Source organism: Schistocerca gregaria, chromosome 5 (genome assembly GCF_023897955.1).
Source record: "Schistocerca gregaria isolate iqSchGreg1 chromosome 5, iqSchGreg1.2, whole genome shotgun sequence".
NCBI lineage: Eukaryota > Metazoa > Arthropoda > Insecta > Orthoptera > Acrididae > Schistocerca > Schistocerca gregaria.
In genome coordinates, this window is record NC_064924.1 from 318,833,328 (window position 1) to 318,854,837 (window position 21,510).

The following is a 21,510-nucleotide window of genomic DNA, read 5'->3' on the forward strand; positions in this document are numbered from 1 at the left end:
GCTAAAGCGGAGTTATTGAACGCAGTTTTCTGAAATTCCTTCACCAGGGAAGACGAATGGAATATTCCAGAATTTGAAACACGAACATCTGCTAGCATGAGTTTCTTAGAAGTAGATACCTTAGGGGTTGCGAAGCAACTCAAATCGCTTGATACGGGCAAGTCTTCAGGTCCAGATTATATACCGATTAGGTTCCTTTCAGATTACGCTGATACTATAGCTCCCTACTTAGCACTCATATACAACCGCTCGCTCACCGATAGATCTGTACCTACAGATTGGAAAATTGCGCAGGTCACACCAGTGTTCAAGAAGGGTAGTAGGAGTAATCCATTTAACTACAGACCTATATCATTGACGTCGGTTTGCAGTAGGGTTTTGGAGCATATACTGTATTCAAACATTATGAATCACCTCGAAGGGAACGATCTATTGACACGTAATCAGCATGGCTTCAGAAAACATCGCTCTTGTGCAACGCAGCTAGCTCTTTATTCGCACGAAGTAATGGCCGCTATCGACAGGGGATCTCAAGTTGATTCCCTATTTCTAGATTTCCGGAAAGCTTTTGACACCGTTCCTCATAAGCGACTTCTAATCAAGCTGCGGAGCTATGGGGTATCGTCTCAGTTGTGCGACTGGATTCGTGATTTCCTGTCAGGAAGGTCGCAGTTCGTAGTGAAAGACGGCAAATCATCGAGTAAAACTGAAGTGATATCAGGTGTTCCCCAGGGAAGCGTCCTGGGACCTCTACTGTTCCTGATCTATATAAATGACCTAGGTGACAATCTGAGCAGTTCTCTTAGACTGTTCGCAGATGATGCTGTAATTTACCGTCTAGTAAGGTCATCCGAAGACCAGTATCAGTTGCAAAGCGATTTAGAAAAGATTGCTGTATGGTTTGTCAGGTGGCAGTTGACGCTAAATAACGAAAAGTGTGAGACGATCCACGTGAGTTCCAAAAGAAATCCGTTGGAATTCGATTACTCGATAAATAGTACAATTCTCAAGGCTGTCAATTCAACTAAGTACCTGGGTGTTAAAATTACGAACAACTTCAGTTGGAAGGACCACATAGATAATATTGTCGGGAAGGCGAGCCAAATGTTGCGTTTCATTGGCAGGACACTTAGAAGATGCAACAAGTCCACTAAAGAGACAGCTTACACTACACTCGTTCGTCCTCTGTTAGAATATTGCTGCGTGGTGTGGGATCCTTACCAGGTGGGATTGACGGAGGACATCAAAAGGGTGCAAAAAAGGGCAGCTCGTTTTCTATTATCACGTTATAGGGCAGAGAGTGTGGCAGATATGATACACGAGTTGGCATGGAAGTCATTACAGCATAGACGTTTTTCGTCGCGGCGAACCTTTTTTACGAAATTTCAGTCACCAACTTTCTCTTCCGAATGCGAAAATATTTTGTTGAGCCCAACCTACATAGGTAGGAATGATCATTAAAATAAAATAAGAGAAATCAGAGCTCGAACAGAAAGTTTTAGGTGTTCGTTTTTCCCGCTCGCTGTTCGGGAGTGGAATAGTAGAGAGATAGTATGATTGTGGTTCGATGAACCCTCTGCCAAGCACTTAAATGTGAATTGCAGAGTAGTCATGTAGCTGTAGAACACAGACATAAAATGCTGTGTAGAAACTGAAGCAGAGCTCAAATATGACATGACTGTTTTCACATGATTCCCTGCCCCTGATGGACTAGTATAAGCCTACTATGGGACTGGAGATGGATGTGCTGGATGGGTGAATTGGACAGGTATTGCACTTCCACAGAGATACGACTCACATGGTAAGGGGGCGGAAGTATGTGAGGCATAGGAACTGACTTGGGGTATTATGGAAGGTGGGTGAGAAGCAGAATACACTTTAAGAGCAGTGGGAAGGACTGCGGGGAGGATGTTCCTTGTTTTTGGGTATGGTAATTGGTAGCTGAAGCCATAGCAAATGACCCAGTTCAGTTGCTCCAGTCCGGGATGGTACTGGGTGATGATGGCGATGCTCCTTTCAACTGGTTCCTGGGGTTTGTAGGATCATCAGGTAGGTGGGGGTGAGGATTGGGTGTGGCAAATCTATTTGTGGACTTACTTTGGGGTTTCTGCCAGTCTGTGAAAGTCTTAATAAGACCTTCAGCATGTTGGGAAAGCAAACTCTCATCACTGCAGGTTCGCTACTGACATGTGGCTGTCCTGTATGAGAGTGCCTTTTAGGTGTCGAAGGTGTGAAAGCAGTCAAAACGCAGGTACTGTTACTCATTAGCAAGCTTAATATGGGCAGAAGTATGGATGAAACTATCAGAGGTGGAGTCAATATCCACAAGAGCGGCATGTTGGGCTGAGGAGGACCAGTTGAAAGGGATTGGGGAGAAGTTGTCGAGGTTGTAGAGGAACAATTATAGGGTATCTTGGCCCTGGTTCCAGATCATGTAGACCTAATCACTGAAGCTGAACCAGGCAAGGAGTTTGGCATTTCGGGAGGCTATGAAGGTTTCCTCTAGACAGCCCATAAACAGGTTCGCATTGGATGATGTCATGTGGGTGCCCATGACTGTGCCACAGATTTGTCTCTATATCTTCCTGTCAAAGGAAAAGTAGTTGTAAGGTGTGTAAGGAGTGTGATAGCAGGGCTGGAGTCAGAAACATTGGAAGAGAAAGAGTTCAAGAGCAGCAGGACCATATGCTTGGGGAGGAAAGGGTGTGCAAGGGAGATAGCATTAACAATGAGCTGTAAGGACTCGGTGGGTGATGGGATCAGAACAGTTGAGAGTTGGTGAAGGAGATGGTTTATATCTTTGATATGAAATGATAGAATATGGGCAATTGGTTGGGGGTGATAGTTGACGAAAGTGGAAATTCTTTCATTGACAGCACAGGAACCAATTCATAAATTATTTATCTGATGAGTTAATGCCTTTACTCCTAAATTATTTATCTCATAAACTGTAAGCTTCACTCCTAAATTATTTATGTTCTGCCAGAACTCTCAATACTGTATGTATATTTATAATAATATGTGACAATGAGAAAAAGCTTAAATTATGCTTCATTCCATTAAGATAAATAATTTTTACAGAACAACAGAAAAGTGTTTACTTTCTGATATTATTGTCATATTCTGCAAAGCACGGAGGGGACCATCCCAATTTTTCAATGTGTCTAGAAGGAAAGCATCGTCTTTCAAACTGAAGGGCAGAGAGAGACTAGCTGCAGCAAACGTTCTGCCAACACATGATAACCTCCTCGAACGAGATAACTGTAACTGCCTACTTGCTTGTCACAATGACTTACAATGGCTCCACTGGTAGGATGTATAGATTAATTCAACAGATGCCCTTGGAGCTGCACAGTTGGTGTGGTGGCCCAACACTGAAAGAAAACTCCCAATTTCCCGAAGCCACTTGTTCTATTTCTTGATTGTTACATACGTGGGAATATCGCCACTTGGTTAACAGACTTTCCCCTGGGAGAGAAATGATACAGAACACCCTCTGCTGTGGAGTCTACATGGCTACTGACACATGTTTGTGTGAACAAAGCAGTTATATGCATGCAGATGCCATACCAACTGCTGCAAGCAAACACGGAAAACATTTTGAGTGAATATACTTGTAGAATCTGACTGTCAATAAATATCTTAATTACATTTTATAATAGTATATGTTTAATGTGAAAACCCTGTAGTTTTGGATAAATGTAGCATATACTGCTATCTGTGAAAATCATAGCACCATAAAGGAATTATCAGAAATGAATGTGTCCCCTTCAGGAATAGCATTCTGACTTCTATATTTAGTTTTATTAGCTGTCACATGAGCATTACACATGAGTCACTGGTGACAAACTCCCAACATGTACAAATGACTATAAGTCAGCTAATGACCTCTACAGGTAAGAAAAGAGAAATGTCATGTAGGAAAGAAAATGAGTGCTCCTAGTAATATTTGTACAAACACTGTACTTTAAGATTGTAGGTTCAGGAATGTATCGAAGGAAGTTTGCTGCAGTTTCTCTGATGTAAATTACTGTACCCCCCCCCCCCCCCTCCTAAAGACTAGAAAATAAAATGGGTAGTTACAGTTTAATATATTATAAACAACGAAGTTATTAGTTATTAGAAATGGAACATCAGCTCTGATCGAGGACAGGAGAAGGAAACATCCCCTGCCCCTTTTCACCCTTTTGTAAGAAACCATCATATTTCAAGTGATTTAAGGAAGCCACAGTCAACTACATGTCTGTGGAGGAAAGGAAGCCCCTTCTTCCTCAGGAGCCAAAAGCAGAGAAGGTAGTGATGCTTAACATTAGTGTCGGAAGCAAAGTTGATGCTGTAACTAATCTCAAAGGTGTTACATTGACTTTCAAGTCGAGACTCTGGGCTGCCCATTCCATTTCAGGAATGTTACTGTCCATAGACCACTGCCTCACAGATGCTGCTTTATAACAAGGTCCATTGTCCTGCTGATTCAAACAAACATCAACTCTGTACTATTCCTCTATGTATGCAATACGCAATGCTGTAAAATGTGTTCATGTCTTTTCTTAGTCACAATAAACAGACTGCACCCTAAGCATGAAAAATATCCTTGCATCTAACACCACCTCCTCTGTCCTTCACTGTTGGCACTACACACAACAGCACTTAATGAGGTCCAGGCATTTGCCAAACCCAAACCCTTCCACTGGATTGCTGCAGAGTATAGCATGATACATCGTTCCAAATCATTCATTTCCAGTCATCCACTGCCCAGTGGCATTGCTCTTTACACCACCTCAAGCACGGCTTAGCACTGACTACACAAATGTATGGCTTACGAAAAGCTGCTCGACCATTGTAACCCATTCTTTTCAACTTCCTACATTCAGTCATTGTGCTAGCTGGACTGCTGGTAGCACTTGGGAACTCACAAATGAAGCCTTCTGTTGATTTCATGCATTTTTTTAAAGCCACCCTCCACGATGCTCAACGGTTCCTTGTCTGTCAGAACATAAGGTTTGCCTAGTCTTGGTTTATCTGTGATTATTCCTTCACACATCCACTTTACAAGAAGGCGTTGGTGGTCTAGTGGAAAAGTGTGAGCATGGAACTCATAAGGTCTTGAGACTGAATCCTGGTCGTACACTAAGATTTTTCAGTCTGCCTTTATGTTAGCCTCCACTTCTCAATGATATAAAGAAATGCCAGGAATAACACATGTTTCGAATTTCATGTCACACGTAAGTCCATTTTCCCCGTTAGGGTTGCTGGGGTATGTTAAGCATGCACAAGTCGCTGAAATGGTGTCCAATTGAAAGAATTGCCAGCAGATGGCTGGAAATTCCTCTCAAGTGATACCCAGCCAGTCAAGCCATTTGAATTTACTTTTTTCACTTCACAATCATTTCACAAACAGTTGACTTGAACAGCTTAAGAAGAGTTAAAATCTTCTTGATGAACTTGTCATTCAAGTGATATCCAATGCTTGAAGTCACTAAGCTCACAAGACTGGCCCATTCTGCTGTTACCACTTCTCTACCTACAACACAATACTCTCAGCCTCCTTTTATAGCGGCAGGTCTGCCTTCATGACATCTAGTGGTAAATTCCATGTTACACGTGAGTGCCAGGATACTCTTTGATCAGATACTGCACACACATGGAAAACACCAAAAAACAACTTGACATAGCTTAGTGCAGGGTGAGGTGGTTGTCCCTAAGCTACTGCCATCTGTCAAAAATTAATGAAACTGTCAGGTGAGTCGACATATGCAAATACAAAACATATATAGACTGTAAGATTTGGACAGTTTGATTATTGACTTGATGAGGACCATATAAAACATGATACAAAATTTGAACATTTTTAATGTGCTGGAAAAAATTAAATTTCCAAATCTATAAATACACATAGCACTTAATTACATGAACAAGCAATAATGTATATTTTCATCAATTTGAAATTGTATAATTTTTTCTGTAAAATTAGGTCTTAAAAAAAAATTGCAGTAAACCAGTTATAGGTTGGTTTGGATATCATTCTGACAGTTATTTCTGTTGCCAAATTTCAGTCTTGGATGAATATGCTTATGTCATAAGTAAATATTGCAAGTTTTTAACCATCTTTTAACGACCTTTGGAGATAACTTATGCAGGTCCACACCTGTATCATGAAACCTCTCAGTATACTGTATGCTACCACACATTATCATATTTTGAATTTAATTTTATTCCTGTGGTACAGTCAATTAATGTGACCCTTGTTTTCAGTTATGAAAACATGTGTCACCAAATGCAAGCTGATTCCCATCCATGTCATAAAAGTGCCCTGGATCTTAAGTATTTTAATATATTAGACACAGTGTAGATTCTTGTCTTCGAAACCTTTGTACTAAACAGGTCGGCCTACAATAACATATGAAATCCACAAAACTCAATGATTCTTTACAAACTAGGGAATAATACATACCATAAAAGGTTGATAGTTAAAATAATGACACACTCAAGGATTCATAAAGCTGATCAGTCCTATCACTCCTCCAGCCCCAAAACTAACTGTTACAGCTTGCAGGCAATACTGCAAGATTGTAAGAAGAGCAGAAAAAACATCTACTAATGTGGAGCACTACACATGCTGAATCTTTTCAACAGTGTGGACAGTCACACCTGAAATATTAATTTGAATGATACTGTTTTCTTGCTGCAAATGATCTGACAATAGGTCATTTACTAAACATTTCAAATATATTTTGGAGGCTCTGTTCCATGTTAACCTGTCTTGCAATGTAAAAACATATTTTGCACTTGGTGAACATCATCTCATGTATACGCTCATTTCATTAATCTTATAATGGTTCCTTAAAACTAAAGAGTGCATCAAAAATTAAACAAACTGCAATGGTTTCTCAACATACATTATACTGTAGCAATGGAAAGTGACGTGGTGGGCCAACTGTCCGCCATCCGGAAGAGGCTGTACTCAGAGGAACCAACAGTGAACTGTGCTCTGCCCAACTTGTAAATCCTAACAATACGTTCACTGTACGAATGCTGTCTTGAAGCGGTGTGCTGCCTGGGTATGTGGAACGAATAGTAGGAAATGTAAGAGAGCTCTTTCCTCGATACTCATCTGCCAGGTGTTCCAGTAACCCACTACATAAACCAGAAAATCCATCTGTGCTATCTGCGATTATTTGAAAGCCCTGTAGAGAAAGAATTAGTCAGTTCATTGAGTTCACATATAAACTCAGAAAAAAAAAACAATTAAATGCTATTGCACTTCTACAAAAATTGAAATTGTAATATGAAATAAAGAAAGCAGTCAATAACTGAGACCAAAATTTGGCCCAGTTACTTGCAGAAAAGCAAACATCAATTATATAATGCCAATCACATTTATACCTCCCTCTGACTCTCTCTCTCTCACTCTCTCTCTCTCTCTCTCTCTCTCTCTCTCTCTCTCTCTCTCTCTCTCTCTCACACACACACACACACACACACACACACACACATACACACACACACACACACACACACACACACACACACAGATAGAGAGAGACCAAATAGTTCTCATAATACAACTTATCTTGTTCTGATCTCCACAACGTGTTAAAAATAGCACATGCAACATATTTTCTTACATACTATTTACAGTATTCACTGTAAGGACCTTCATACATTTGTGTGGACTTTATTCATGTTTTGAACAGATGTATTCAATAACAGCATAAATGGTAGAGTGGATGTTGGAGGATTATTTGTAAATGAAACATATTCAGCAATGTTCCATTTCTGGATCCTCTTACATCTATGTAGAAAGCTATGGAAGAAAAGACACTCTGCACTTACTGGTTACATTAGCAGCATGCTCAGATCTGCAGGTATGAATAAACCACCAATGACACATACACACCTCTTCAATTCTGGAAAATGGCACCTGTATATAAGAGCTGTGCCACAACACTCACAAAAAAGCTGAAGTGTAATAGGGCACCATGCAAAAAGTACCAGAAAAGAAATATAAACAGAATTACGTATGTGAAACGCACATTATTGTTTCATGAAAAGTGTGCTTAAGTATGCCTAAACTTTATTAGTGACGATATTCAGTGGTCATTTCTAGATTGTTTGCATGATGAAAACACGAAACTTACATCCACCGTGATTTCACAAGAAGAAATGATTAAAATGCTATATAGTGACATTGCCACTCTTAAGGTAGAATTATCGTTGCTCAAGCAAGAAAAATGTGACTTAAAATGAACAAAAAATATTTTATTGTAATAAAATATCTATGATTAAACTATGCAATGGCATTAGTGTAAATCCAGCTCAAATACAGGGTTTAAATGAAGTCTTCATGGATGTAGTGAAGGAGATGGCGGTATGACGATGAAGTAAATCCCTTTGGACTTGATCAAGAAGAATTAAAAATAATTTTTCATACAGGATGTGTACAATGTTTATTATGATGAAAAAAATAAAAAAATTCTGCTGGGTGGGACAGGATACACATCACAGTAATCAAATCATTTAAGCTACATCAAATAATAAATGAATTTTCTGCACGGGATGCTTTCTGACATGTTGACATGTGCTGAAGTTAAACACCTGGTCAAGAAAGAATCAAGGTATGATACTGAAAACTATCAACATATTTCTATTCTTCCAATATTGTAGATAGTGTTGAAAATAGTAGCTGCAGTATATATTCAAAATGTTATTTGAAAATACAATTCCAAGTAACTAACACAAGGAAAAGCATTTTGGATGCAATAAAACAATTTCTCAAAAAGATAAGGAAAGCATTAAATCAGAGGAGTTGCTGGAATCTTTTGTGAGTTTACATGGGTGATCAACTTGGTAAATCATGCCTTGCTAACTACGAACTAGACAAATATAAGATCAAAAGCAGTGCTCTGCAACAGCTTACATCATAACTGCAAAACAGGAGAGACCAGGTAATTGTAATTTCAAATGCAATGAATTATTATTCGTAAGTGGTGTATAACACCTCACTCTGTGTCTCAGGATGCAGTGTCTAGCTACCTTCAGTTTCGATGTAGTGCTATCTTAGAGTCACATTATTAACATACTACATATTTCTGCCATGCTGCTTTTCCTGCATGATACTGAGTAGCTTGCTTAACTGAGTTGTTACTGGAACTGCCATCCCAGTTTGGAGACAATAAATTCACATGAAACAAAAAATGTAAGACAAACTTCTTACTTCTATTCTGACTGCATAAAATTAGGCATCTGTTTACAAAACAGATCAATAAAAAGTTAGCATTATTTTTGTGTGTTGGTCTTTTCTTGTTAATTTGTTATATTAAAACCTTTAAGTTTTCTACCAGATCTAGTTGACTCAGAGAGTACAAAAGTTTGATTTCCCATGATCATGAAAAGAGAATCTTGGATTTTAAAAAATGAGAATGAAAGAGAATGTAACTTGGCGAAGAATGTGTAAAAGGCTACATTTTATGGACAATTCTCTTTCTATTCTTTGTAAATGACTTAGCAGTGAATATAAATTGTCCACCAGTTCTGTTGCATGTGATACTTCTGTTTTAATTGAAGATGATGATGCATAAAAAATTCTTGGCTCTACTGTTAACTGGTTTCAACTAAATGAAATGAAACTGAACATAGCACAAACCCATATGGCACAGTTCAAAACCAAACATTCAGAATGCCAAGAGATTAAAATAAATTATAACAAGCAATTTATGAGATGCTTCTTGGATTAAATTTAGATACATATTTCCAGCTGCAACAGATATGTTGAGCTCTCATCAAATAAATTAAGCAGTTTTGCATTCACAATACAAATACTAGTAAATGCTACTCACATCAATACGCACAAAAATCGCACAGTTATTTTTAATCTTGTCATGAGATATGCATAGTTTTCCGGGGATGCTAATGTCATTGACAAACATTTTTGGATATATGTTTACTGCACAGCTAAATAAATCCTGCCATGCATTACTTTGAAAAGTACAAAACCTAACTATTGCCCCCTTCCCAAATATAATTACTTAATTCTAATTTTTTGCTCAACAGACTTAAATTATTTTGATTAGACTCACAGCCAAGAAGCAAACATAAACATTGTTTCCTGTACATCAATTGAAATCATATGTTCGGACTTGACAGTTTCTGAGGATTAAAGTGCATAACCTATGGCCTCGCCTTCTGGGGTCATAGTAAGAAAAATCTCAAAACCATCTTCACTCTACAAAAACGAGCTGTTAGAATAATTACCAACTGTTCAAGGCTAACTCCTTCAAAGCAATTATTTAAACAGCTGAATATTCTACCCCTACCATGCCTCTATATACAGAAAAGTATAATTAATGTAAGAAGAAATATTAACAATTTCCAATCCAACTCGGATCTACATACTTACAACACAAGAAAGTGCAATGACATTCATATAAAAAGAGTTAACAAGGCTTTGGCGCAGAAACAAACAAACATACAAGGAAGCAGATTGTATAACAAACTACCGGTAAAGATAAAAGAAATAAAAAAATTGTCTTCATTTAAAGAAGCAGTATTCAAATTTTTAATGACCAACTGCTATTATAGTGTAAAAGAATACCTGGAATAGCTTCATACTAAACAATTATATTTATGTACTCTATGCCAAAAGTAATTTTTATCTGACTGTTGCTATGATCTAAATAAATAATATGTACAAAAGTGCTTTAATTATATGTGTTATATCTAAATATCAACTGTGTATTCTATGTAAAAAGCCTTTCTCATACGTCAATGTAAAAAATCAAAGTTGTACATGCTATTTCAATGTGGTCTGATGTTATGTAGTCTACTATGCACATCTGTATTTTGTATAGTATTGTTCGTACTAACACATTAACAAGCAAAAAAAGGCTCAATATATAGATCCTCTAAAAATAAGCTACAGTATTTTGTGGCAAAATTTGAATACTGAGTAGAATAATTCATGAAGGATAAACTGATAATTTCAGCAAGTTGTAACCTAGCATTACATTTACTGATTAACTATTTTCCATAACAGAACTGTGTTTAGTATTAAATTATGTTGTTAGAATTTGTTGTACTTTTTATTGTGGTCAAGTTTTATCACAAACTTTGGTGTCTCTCATACTTGAATCAAATAATTTAGAAATGTATGTTACAAGACAAATTAATCACAAGTCACAATTTACCAGGAATTTCTCAACACACTATGGTGGAACAGCTATGAAGTAATAAGCGAGTTCTAAAGTTATGTGCTATGAGTGAAAGAGATTGTGGCTGCAGTCCTTTAGTGTGTCAAGATCTTGTAGGAATCTGGGAGCAATATACAGTAAATAAACTCAAGTAATTTATTGCATTTTAAAGAAACTTTAAATTCATTTGCATCTAGTTCAATGATAATGCCACAATTGAAGCAAAACAGATGTCAGTAATGAAGAGATGATTGCTAACTTATTCCATGAATGGAGCACCAAGTGGGAAGGGTGTGTGTGTTACATATTTATAACTCAGTCTCTTGTACTTGTGGGTAATGCACAAATAAACTGTGTTGTGTTCGCAAAACAACAGTGGTGAAAACTAGTTGCAAAGCACAGAAGTAAACCCGCACTTGTAACATACCAATGGTGAAGTGAAGTTCCAAATAAATCATATGTTAAGATGGAGGCACCATTGATAAAGTTATTAGAGCAACAACACTAGCAAACAGCCATGCTGTACTGTATAATAACATCAGGCATTGCTGCCAATTCTACACCGACTGTTCAATTGCTTCCATCAGTTTCTGGAATGCTGGTCAATTTGGAACTACATCAGTGTCACGTACATCACAACCTTCAATATTCAAAATTCTCTACTTTCATCTTGGTCTCAGCAGAATGTACAAACTCTACTTAGAAAGGCGTGTCCCCTAGAGGATCATATAAATTGCCTTTTAACACTTGTAAAATTATTTTCATGGCTTGTTTTCACTTCTCTGGTTCACACTGACTTGTGTCACTTGTGTGGGTCTATCCCTATTGATATGGGTGTGTTTCGGGTTCCAGTTTTGGTGGCACACTGCTCTACTAAGAAAATTCAGTATATCAGTGAGTGTTGATGCACCAGCAAAGTAAAATATTTTGTTATTTTTCATTATTTTGTTTAAATGAATGATGATGATGTTTTGTTATCAAGAAAGGTGTAATAACCACAACTGTACACAGTTCTCTGTATTTCTTTTCAACTTATGCTGTTTACTGTGGAATAAATAACAACTGTCACTAGTGTGCAATTACTGATTTGTTTGAATCTTATCATTCACCTGCACAGTTATACGGCTATTAATTCTGGGCTAAGAAATGTTAACTAAAATTCACTTTGATGTTAAAAAGTATTTACTGCAAGTGGAATATTATTACTTTTGTTTCTCAGATGGCAACTGCAAAACATATTTTGTCCAAAAGTGAACTACTTAGTAACTTCAATGAAACATCGGACAATATTGATTTGTCTGAAGATTACAACACTGATGCTAATTGTTCATTACAACTGCTGGCAGAGGTATAACATCTTCAGAGACAGTAGCGATGAAGAAAGTTGTCTCAAAAGCAGTAATGAGTCTGTAATATTTCTTGTTCTGCCAAAAACCGTTGTCAGTCAAGCAATCTCTTGGTGCATGTTCACAACAATGTATAATACTAAATGAGTAAAATGAATCTGATCCTCAGCATTCTAAACACAGAATAAAACAGTGAAGATGGTTACAGAAAGAGCAAGATTTTGTTTAAAAAACTTGCCTTTCTGCAAATGCTTCCACTACAGATGTGAAGTACATCTGCTTGTTCTGTATATTTCTCTCATATTTTAGTGTGCATGACATATCGGGAATATAATATTTTTCTTTCAGGATCAAATGGCATTCAAGTGACTTTTGCAATATTGGTCTTAGTGTTTCACTAAGAATTCTTTACTTTTGCATCAGAATGCACAAATAAGTTTTCAATTGCAAAAAAGTAGTATATCATTCCACGTCATCTTAAACTTTGGTGTGTTTTTTTTTTTTTGTTGAAATTTAGTTATGTATGTGATCTTGGAAACAGCACAGCCATTAGACATGATGACAAGGTAGTTTTATCACAATGGAAAGATAACAGTTGTGTTGTAATGACATCAACATGTTCTGGAATTCAGCCAGAACACAAGGTGAAATGCTCATCCAATAAGGTGGTCAAGTAGAAGGAAACGGATTTGAAGATCGTTCTCCAGTTTCTCAACTTAGGTAAAGTGAACAGCTACATGGAATAAAGAATAGTTGCAAAGCGAAATAAAATTCCACACATAGATAGTAAGGGCTTGATGAAACTGCAACTGTAAATGACAACTCATTTTAAGTAAAGACCTGAGGTGGATAAACATTAGGATTAAACTGAACCTAATTCTTTTGTTAACAAGAGATTAGATGGTTATGGTCATTTCCCAGTTGCCAATCATCTAATTTCATGAATGTAGAGATTAACTCCATTTAATAAGCAGAACCAACACTTGTTGCAAACAGTTCAATGTATATTTATATCTTTCAAATCACAAAAATTGTTTCGAGTAGTTTCACACACAGAAGTAACATTCTCTTAGTCTATTAGATTATTGTTAGTGAATTTTCTATGATAGTTTTCCAATGGCTTTAATTAATTATTTAAATTTATATTCTAGTTTACACATGTTTGAATAAAAATGCTTCAGTACCTTTATCTTAGGCTGTTACATTCGTACTGACAATTTCTCAGTGAGTATGAGCCTATGATTTTAATTAATTATGAAAATTTATATTTTAGTATACACATAAATCAACAATAAAGTACTAAATTATATGTGGATGAGATAAATACGCAGTTCATCTGTCAACCACAGTCCTATGTACTTGTGAAACATACTTCATATCTGTACTACTAAACAAATACAAGATAAGGTTTAATGTCATTACTAAAAATCTGATTTACTGTTTGCCCCCAGTAGCTGAGTGATCAGCATGATAGAATGTCAATCTTAAGGGCCCGGGTTCAGTTCCCGGCTGGGTCGGAGATTTCTCTACTCACGAACTGGGTGTTGTGTTGTCCTAACCATCATTTCATCCCCATAGAAGTGCAAGTCGCCGAAGTGGCATCAAATAAAAGATTTGCACCCGGCGAATGGTCTACCTGACGGGAGGCCCTAGTCACATGACATTTACATTTATCTGATTTACTTCATATTCCTAAATGACACACTAATAACCATTCATATGGTCATAGGCTACATATTTTTAATATGCATTTGATACAGGGTGGAGGAAAATTGTGTCACAAAATTTTAACACTGGACAGCTGATGCCAGTAGGATCCACAATTACTAATGTCGTGTAGGTCGACAACACAGCATTTTTAAACTACGGAAACTTGACGCCACAGGTTCCAATTGGTAGTGGGATTGCCCTGTCACTATTCATCGGCTGATGGGCAGCCCTATGATTTTCGGTTCATGCATACGAACATTCCTCGCCCCATCACTGCCAAAACGTGATTCGCATGTGCGTCGAACAGGTCTTGCTGTTTGTCTGCACCTCATGTCAGAGGCATTCACACATAAGCTTTGCTTTGGAGCATTCTCGTCACCTCTGATTTCGTCATATAGTAAGCATGGTGGCCCAGTATTCGTTTGAAGAACAATGAAATATGGTTTTAGTTTATGGACTGGCTGAAGGTAATGAGCATGAAGTTTGATGGTACCCAGCAAGATGCCACCCACACCCACAAATGTTTAAGGCAATTCACCCGTGACTTGGTGAAACAGACTCATCGGCAGCATATCACGATGATGCTGGAAGACCTCGAACACAACGGGATGCTGCATTTGAAGAGACTGTGCTCTAGCACTTCGCGGAAGCACCTACTACAAGTACTCGAGTGGGTGGACACGACATGGGGGTCACTCATCTGGTAGTCTAGGAGGTTTCGAGAGATGATGACCAGCATACATTTAGTTTCCACCTTATGCAAGACCTAAATGTTGTGGCAGACTATGAACACAGGCTAGGGTTTTGCTGGTGGCTTCTGCGACATCTTGCATGAGATCCCCACTTTCCCGCCATTGTGTTGTTTCCCAACAAGTGCACCTTCCATCGGGATGGCCTTAATAACACTTGAAATGTTTATTACTGGGCAAGGGAAAATCCTCACTTCACATACGTCCATGGACATCAGGAACGATTTTCGCTCAATATTTGGGCAAGCATTGTGGGTGACCATCTGATTGGACCGGTCCGTCTATCTCCTCGACTTACCAGGGCAAATTATCTTCACTTTTTGCAAGAAGCTATACCCAGCCTTCTGGAAGATGTTGTCCTGGACATACGGCTACACATGTGGTTGCAGCGTGATGAGGTGCCCGCACATAACAGTCGTGCTGTGCACAGATATTTAAATGAACTCTTCGACGGCCGGGTAATTGGCAAAGGTGCTTGTAAGACATGGCCCCCACCATCACCAGACCTCCTGCCACCAGACTTTTTCCTGTGGGGATTCTTCAAGGTTCTAGTTCACCCACCCAGATGCGATCCACCTAGAAACAAAGAGAAAATAACGGATTGCACTCAACATGCCGTCAATCATGTCACGGCAATGCCAGGAATCTTTGAAAGAGTTCAGCAAAAGACTGTTCGACGTTACTAAGCTTGTGTTGCATCAGAGGGTCGCCGGTTCAAGCACCTGCTTTAAGTAAACAAAGTCCTAACTACAGAAAAGGCCCTTTTCAGGGCCAACACAATTTGTAAAATATTTTCTGTCTGCAAGCTTCCAGCTGTTGATGGGTTTGTTCCCGGTATGTCTTATCATGAAACTACAATGGATGTGTCGGGACCAGTGCGGGTTCGCCCTCAGGCCCCCGGAGTGGAAGGCTGGTGTGCTGCAACTGAGTGTGCATGCCATCTTGGATACATTGCAATCTATGGCAGGCAAAGCATTCGCGGTCATGCACTGTCCAGAGCTTCGGGCAACAGGGCAATCCCGCGGCCAATCGGAGCACTTGGTGCCAAGTTCCTGTAGTTTAGAAATTGTGTGTTGTCAACCTGCACAACATTAGTAATTTTGGTTGCTACTGGCATCAGCTATCCAGGGTTAATATTTCATGTCACAATTTTTCTCCACCCTGTATAAAGAGGAAACATTGTTAGCAAAAACCTCTGAAAGTTCTTGACCAATTTACTTCAAAATTTTATACAATACTCTAATAAACATTCAAACAGACACAAGCTATTTATTTTTAAATATATGTAATATATAAATATATACAGGGGAAAAACTGTTAGCCAAAGTCCCGAAAAGTTCTTGACTGACTTACCTCAGATTTTTACATGACACTCCAATAAACATCTAGACGGGCACAGTCAACATATGTACCGTACATAAATACATGTAACATGGGACATGGTTAGCAAACATCTCAAAAAGTTCTTGACCAATTTATTTCAAATTTTCGCACTATACTCTAATAAACTTTCAGATGGATGTAGGCTACATCTCTTAAACAATAAACAGGCTTTCTTTTAAAAACCAAATGCAAGAAAGAAAATACTACACTGTGTTGCGAAAATGTCTGTATTCATTTTCTTTCTCGCATTCATTTTTAAGCATGATTTCAGGGCATTTAAACCATTGAACAAATCAAATCTCCCATAATATTCTTTCTCCTTATATATAATATTCCACAAAAACTGTACACAACAACGTACTGTTTTTTCTTCTTCCTCACTGTCAGTTTTAACAGCAAACAGGAAAGTTGTATGTATGACTAACTTTGTAATCCTACTCATTCGCAGATTAAAATGTGAAATAGTCACTGAAGCTACTATCCTAACAGATTCACTGTAGCTGGACATGTCTCTCTCATACCTAATACCAACGATTACTTACCCATTCATTGTAAGCAACTTCAATCCTCAATCAAGGTTTCATTTCCAATAATGTAGCGGGACCACCGTTTAGGGTAGGGAAAGTTAGTTTTGTGCAATATTCTGAGCACAAATTACAGCCAGGTACAGGCCGGATTGCAGTGAGTTACACACACCAACAGTTGCGAAGTAGAATAGAGGCCAAAGGGCCATCAAATTGCTGAAGGAGTATACATAGTGGTTTTGAATGTCGCAAATCACAGGCAGAAGGGGCCCATTGGCCAACCTAGGATGTTATGAGTATGTGACACGAATCGGTATGTATGGCAAATGAGAGGTGCACAGGAGCGAGTTTCTAACAAGATTCATTCAAGTGTGGTAGCTCTCCTGGACGGCGGGCATGTCACATGACCAGCTACATGCAGCAGCAGATGGGGTGTCAGCATTCCAGTCCACGGCGGGTCGCTGGTTCAATCCTCTGCGGCCAACGCGGGGTCCATAGCCAGCCAGCGGTGGGCCACTCCATGGCTCACAACCATAGCCAGTTGTCCTGGCTTCCAACACTCGCCAGAGGCATCCCGAGACAAGGGCCGCAGATTTGAACTCCGGATCGCAGGCGCCTGTTGTCACCGCGATCTTAGCCACACTGGTGAGAAGCATGCAGCTGGCTGCCTGTGGCTCACACTGAGTTAGGCTGAGTCGGCAGGAATAAAGGAAGGGGTGGAAATCGGTAGCAGGGAGGATGGAGAAGTGGAGATAGGAGAGGAGGACAAGCATTAATGGCAGAGGGGGGTCAAGGCCCACCTAAAGGAGCTCCCATTTAATTTCAATGCTACAAATTCATATGCAGAGGTGGAATGTTCAGTGGTAGGATCCGTAGAAACTAAAAAGTTTAAGATTTTGTTGGACACAGGGGCACAAGTGTCAGTGGCTACTAGGAATATAATGGGACAAAGGAAGCTAGACCTCCCATGTTATAGGTTGTGTGGAGTGGGGAATAAGGAGATTATGCCTTTGGGCTCAGTAACAGAGGAAGTCCGATTTAATGCATGAATGGAGGTAGTACCATGCATAAGCGAGGGCTACGACATGATCCTAGAGTAGATTTTTTGCATCAACATCATGCCAAAATTGATCTTGGACAACAAACTGTGGAACTTGGTAGAATGTTCTTTCAGCTAAGGGAAACTGTTCTCAATGCAGAGCTGTCGCGAGGGGTGTTCAACGTAATGAAGAAATCAATTGAACTGTGTAAATTAGCGTTAAGGCTTAATTTGTATGAGTGTGTGTCTAGTGGCACCAGGAAGTCACTTTGGGTAAGTGTGGAGTCAAATCTACCTGCGGGTACAGTATGTGTTATTGAACCATTGGAGGATAATAAAGTTTTGCGTACATTGGGTTGTTTCGTGCAACACAGTGTTGTACGAGTACAGGAGGGGAACGATGGGCAAGTAGTTCCTGTGAACATGGATAATTTTAGAGCTGTAGAAGCGAATTTGAGGGAACGAGTTTTAGCAGCAAATTTGGATGTGCCAGATGACAAAGACTGGTGTTCGAGAGGTAGGCGAAGCGATCAAGTACTAGCTCCCGATAGAACTCCATTGTGTGAAAGGAGGAGAAAGACACCATATGGAACAATTATTGTGGGAATTTAAGGATTTGTTTTTTCCACAAGGGCCATTACCAGCAACCCCATTAGTTCAACATAGGATACCAATAGGGAATGAAGCATCTGTTTACCATAAACCATACAGAATACCGAGGTATTTGCAGCTGATTGTGGAGGATTTCATTGACCAGCAGCTTCCGGACAGTATTATAGAGCATAGTAATAGTTGCTGGGTAGCGGGCATTGTCATTGTGCAAAAAAAAAAAACTATGGATGGAAATAAGAAAAACAGGTTCTTTTGAGACTACCAACACCTCGATAATAAGACAGTAATGGATGCATACTCCATTCCAAACATATCAGAGACTTTGTATCACTTAGGACAGTGCCAGTACTTTTCTACGATGGATTTGACAAGTGTTTATCATTGGTTAGAGGTGGCTCCAGAGGATTGTCCAAAAACTGAAAAACTGCTTTCTCTACTCGTGTAGGCCATTACCAGTACATAAGAATGCCATTCGGTTTGAAATACGCTCCGGCAATGCTTAGTCAGGAAATTGATGGGAAAGAACATCCTGTAGCCTATGCGTCTAGGCAGTCAAATGCAGCTGAGAGGAATTACTCAACAACTGAGTAATCTATGGAATCACATATTGTAAATCTTGTTTATATGGAAGAAGATTTCGGGTTGTGACATATCATGCTGCATTGAAGTGGTTGTTGGGGTTGAAGGCCTCGTCCACTAGACTCGCTACATGGGCTGTGAGGCTTAGTGAATTTGACTACGAGGTGGTGCACAAGTCTGGGAAGAAGCACGGTAATGCGGATGCACTAAGTAGGAAGGTGGCAAAAGTAGAAGTCATAGGTTATGACCTAGCAGTGCCGCAAGAATTACAGGACACGGACAAAGATTGTAAATTGTATCGGACATTGCCACAATTTAATATGTACAATGGTCTCCTGTACAGGGAAACGAAATTAGGGCCAAGGGTAGTAGTGCCAGCGAAGATGAGGGATGAGGTTTTAAAGGAAGCACATGATCATGTGTTGTCTGGTCATGGAGGGTGTAGCGTGACGAATAGGGTACTGGCGGAGAGGTATTGGTGGAGAGGTAGGAAAGTACATGTGGATCAGTGTGTCAAGAATTGTATACCATGTGTGCAGAGCGCAGATTTGAGCTGGAAACAGATACAGTTACAACAATTGCCAGAAGTGATAGGTCCATTCTTTATGCTGGGGATCGATGAATTAGGACCTTTCAGGCAAACACAATTGGGAAACAGATTCATTATGACAATAATAGACGACCATTTTTCGAGGTACGTGGAGATGGTGGCTATGCCAAATCAACAGGAAGCAATGGTCACGCAAGCATTACTAAACAACTGGATTTTGAAGTTTGGTGTACCTGAGACAATAATTACTGACCAAGAGACCAACTTCATGTCGGACTTAATGAAGGAAGTGTGTAAATTGTTGAACCACACAGGCCAATGGAAGGACAGAACAGGTACACAGAACAATCGGGAAGATGCTGAGTTTTTATGTGCACTCTCATCACCATCAGTGGGACGAGTATTTGAAGCACATTGTGTGCGCATACAATGCAAAAGTCCATACAAATACCGGTTTGCCTCCATATGAGGTAGTGTATGGGTTTAAAATGCCGTCACCATTTGATATAGTGAAGCTACAGAAAGGAAGGACCGGTGAATCTGTATGTCAATTTGCAAGGACAATTCGGGATGTTTGGAAGCGGGTACAAAAGGCGAATATGCAGGCTTGGGAAAGGCAGGAAGGCGCAGTAAAGCAGAAAGGAACTTTACCGCAGTATAGAGTGGGGCAATGGGTAATGCTGTCCAGCCCCTATACGCAAAAAGGAAAACAAAGAAGTTCCTCACGAGGTACCAAGGGCCGTACCAAGTTGTTGAAACCACATCCCCCATTAATGTTAAGCTTCAGCTGCCAACTAGAACAACAATAGTACACAGTGGGTGGTTACAGCCGTTTAAGGGTTGCCTGGATGAGATTCCAGGCATGGCACAGGAAGGAAAGAGGAAGAAAGAGAGGTGCTAACCACAGAGAAAACCAGGGAGATCCAGTACAGCACGAAGCACAGTATGCTTTTCGATCCAGAAAGTAGTAGAGCATTTGTAGCTTTTTTTGCTTTCATGTCACATATCATTGGGTTTGCGTAGAGTAATTAGGCATTTCAGTTTCATATGTTGTATGTATTTTCGAATATAGCCTGCTGTAGACAACAGTCCTTTTGAAGAGGGAGGAAGGGTGATGGTGATCCCTGTCCTCAGGTCACCGAAAGAGGAAGCATTGGAAGTGATTCATCTCTTCATCATCGTGGTGGAAGCCTTACAGGTGCAGCACCTGGATGGGGGTGCATTGTAGTTAAGACAGGAAGATGTAATGGTGTCGAGTCACCAGTGGGCATTAAGGTTGGTATGGAAAATTTGGGAAAAGCCAAATGAAGTAAGGAGGCTTGAGGAAGTGTCCGAAGAGCTTAGGCAATGTGCAGAGGGCAAGGGAATGCTGAAGGAAGCTTCAGGGGAGTATATGAAATTGCATGTGGCTCATAAGATGCTATGGAAGCAGGGAGGACGGATGGAGGAAGTGGTGTCACAGGTGAAAGGAGCATGGCTGAATGCAGAGGGAAAAATTTTAAAGACAGTTTTTGGAACCGCAGATGAAAGCGATATAAAAGAACTGAACAATAAGGTGGAAGCAGTGAGGCAACTCACAGAGGAGAGTACACTCAACAAAGCTTGGCATGCAACACAGATAGAGACATTGGAAGGGGAAATCCTTAATTACACATGGTTGCTCCGCGCATTAGCAGGGCAGGTAGCGCTATACGCTAAGGCATCGGAAGATGTAATACATCGTAACCTGGGAACCCTACAGGGGCATCTAGAATTACTAAATAGCAGGGTGGTATTAAATAGACTTTTGCAAGGAGTAGCTGACATTGTGTGAGATGTGCAGGGAGTAATAA

The 21,510-nt window shown here is 39.6% G+C and overlaps 1 protein-coding gene across 1 annotated transcript in view; it reads right to left on the reverse strand.

The window, feature by feature from the left end:
* The window catches only part of LOC126271958 (protein misato-like), an 80,600-nt gene that overhangs the window by 24,450 nt on the left and 34,640 nt on the right, over positions 1-21,510 (reverse strand). The window contains exon 5 of the mRNA XM_049974401.1: positions 6,897-7,184. Within this exon, the coding sequence (XP_049830358.1) occupies positions 6,897-7,184 (288 nt within the window). The remainder of the gene's footprint in view (positions 1-6,896; positions 7,185-21,510) is intronic.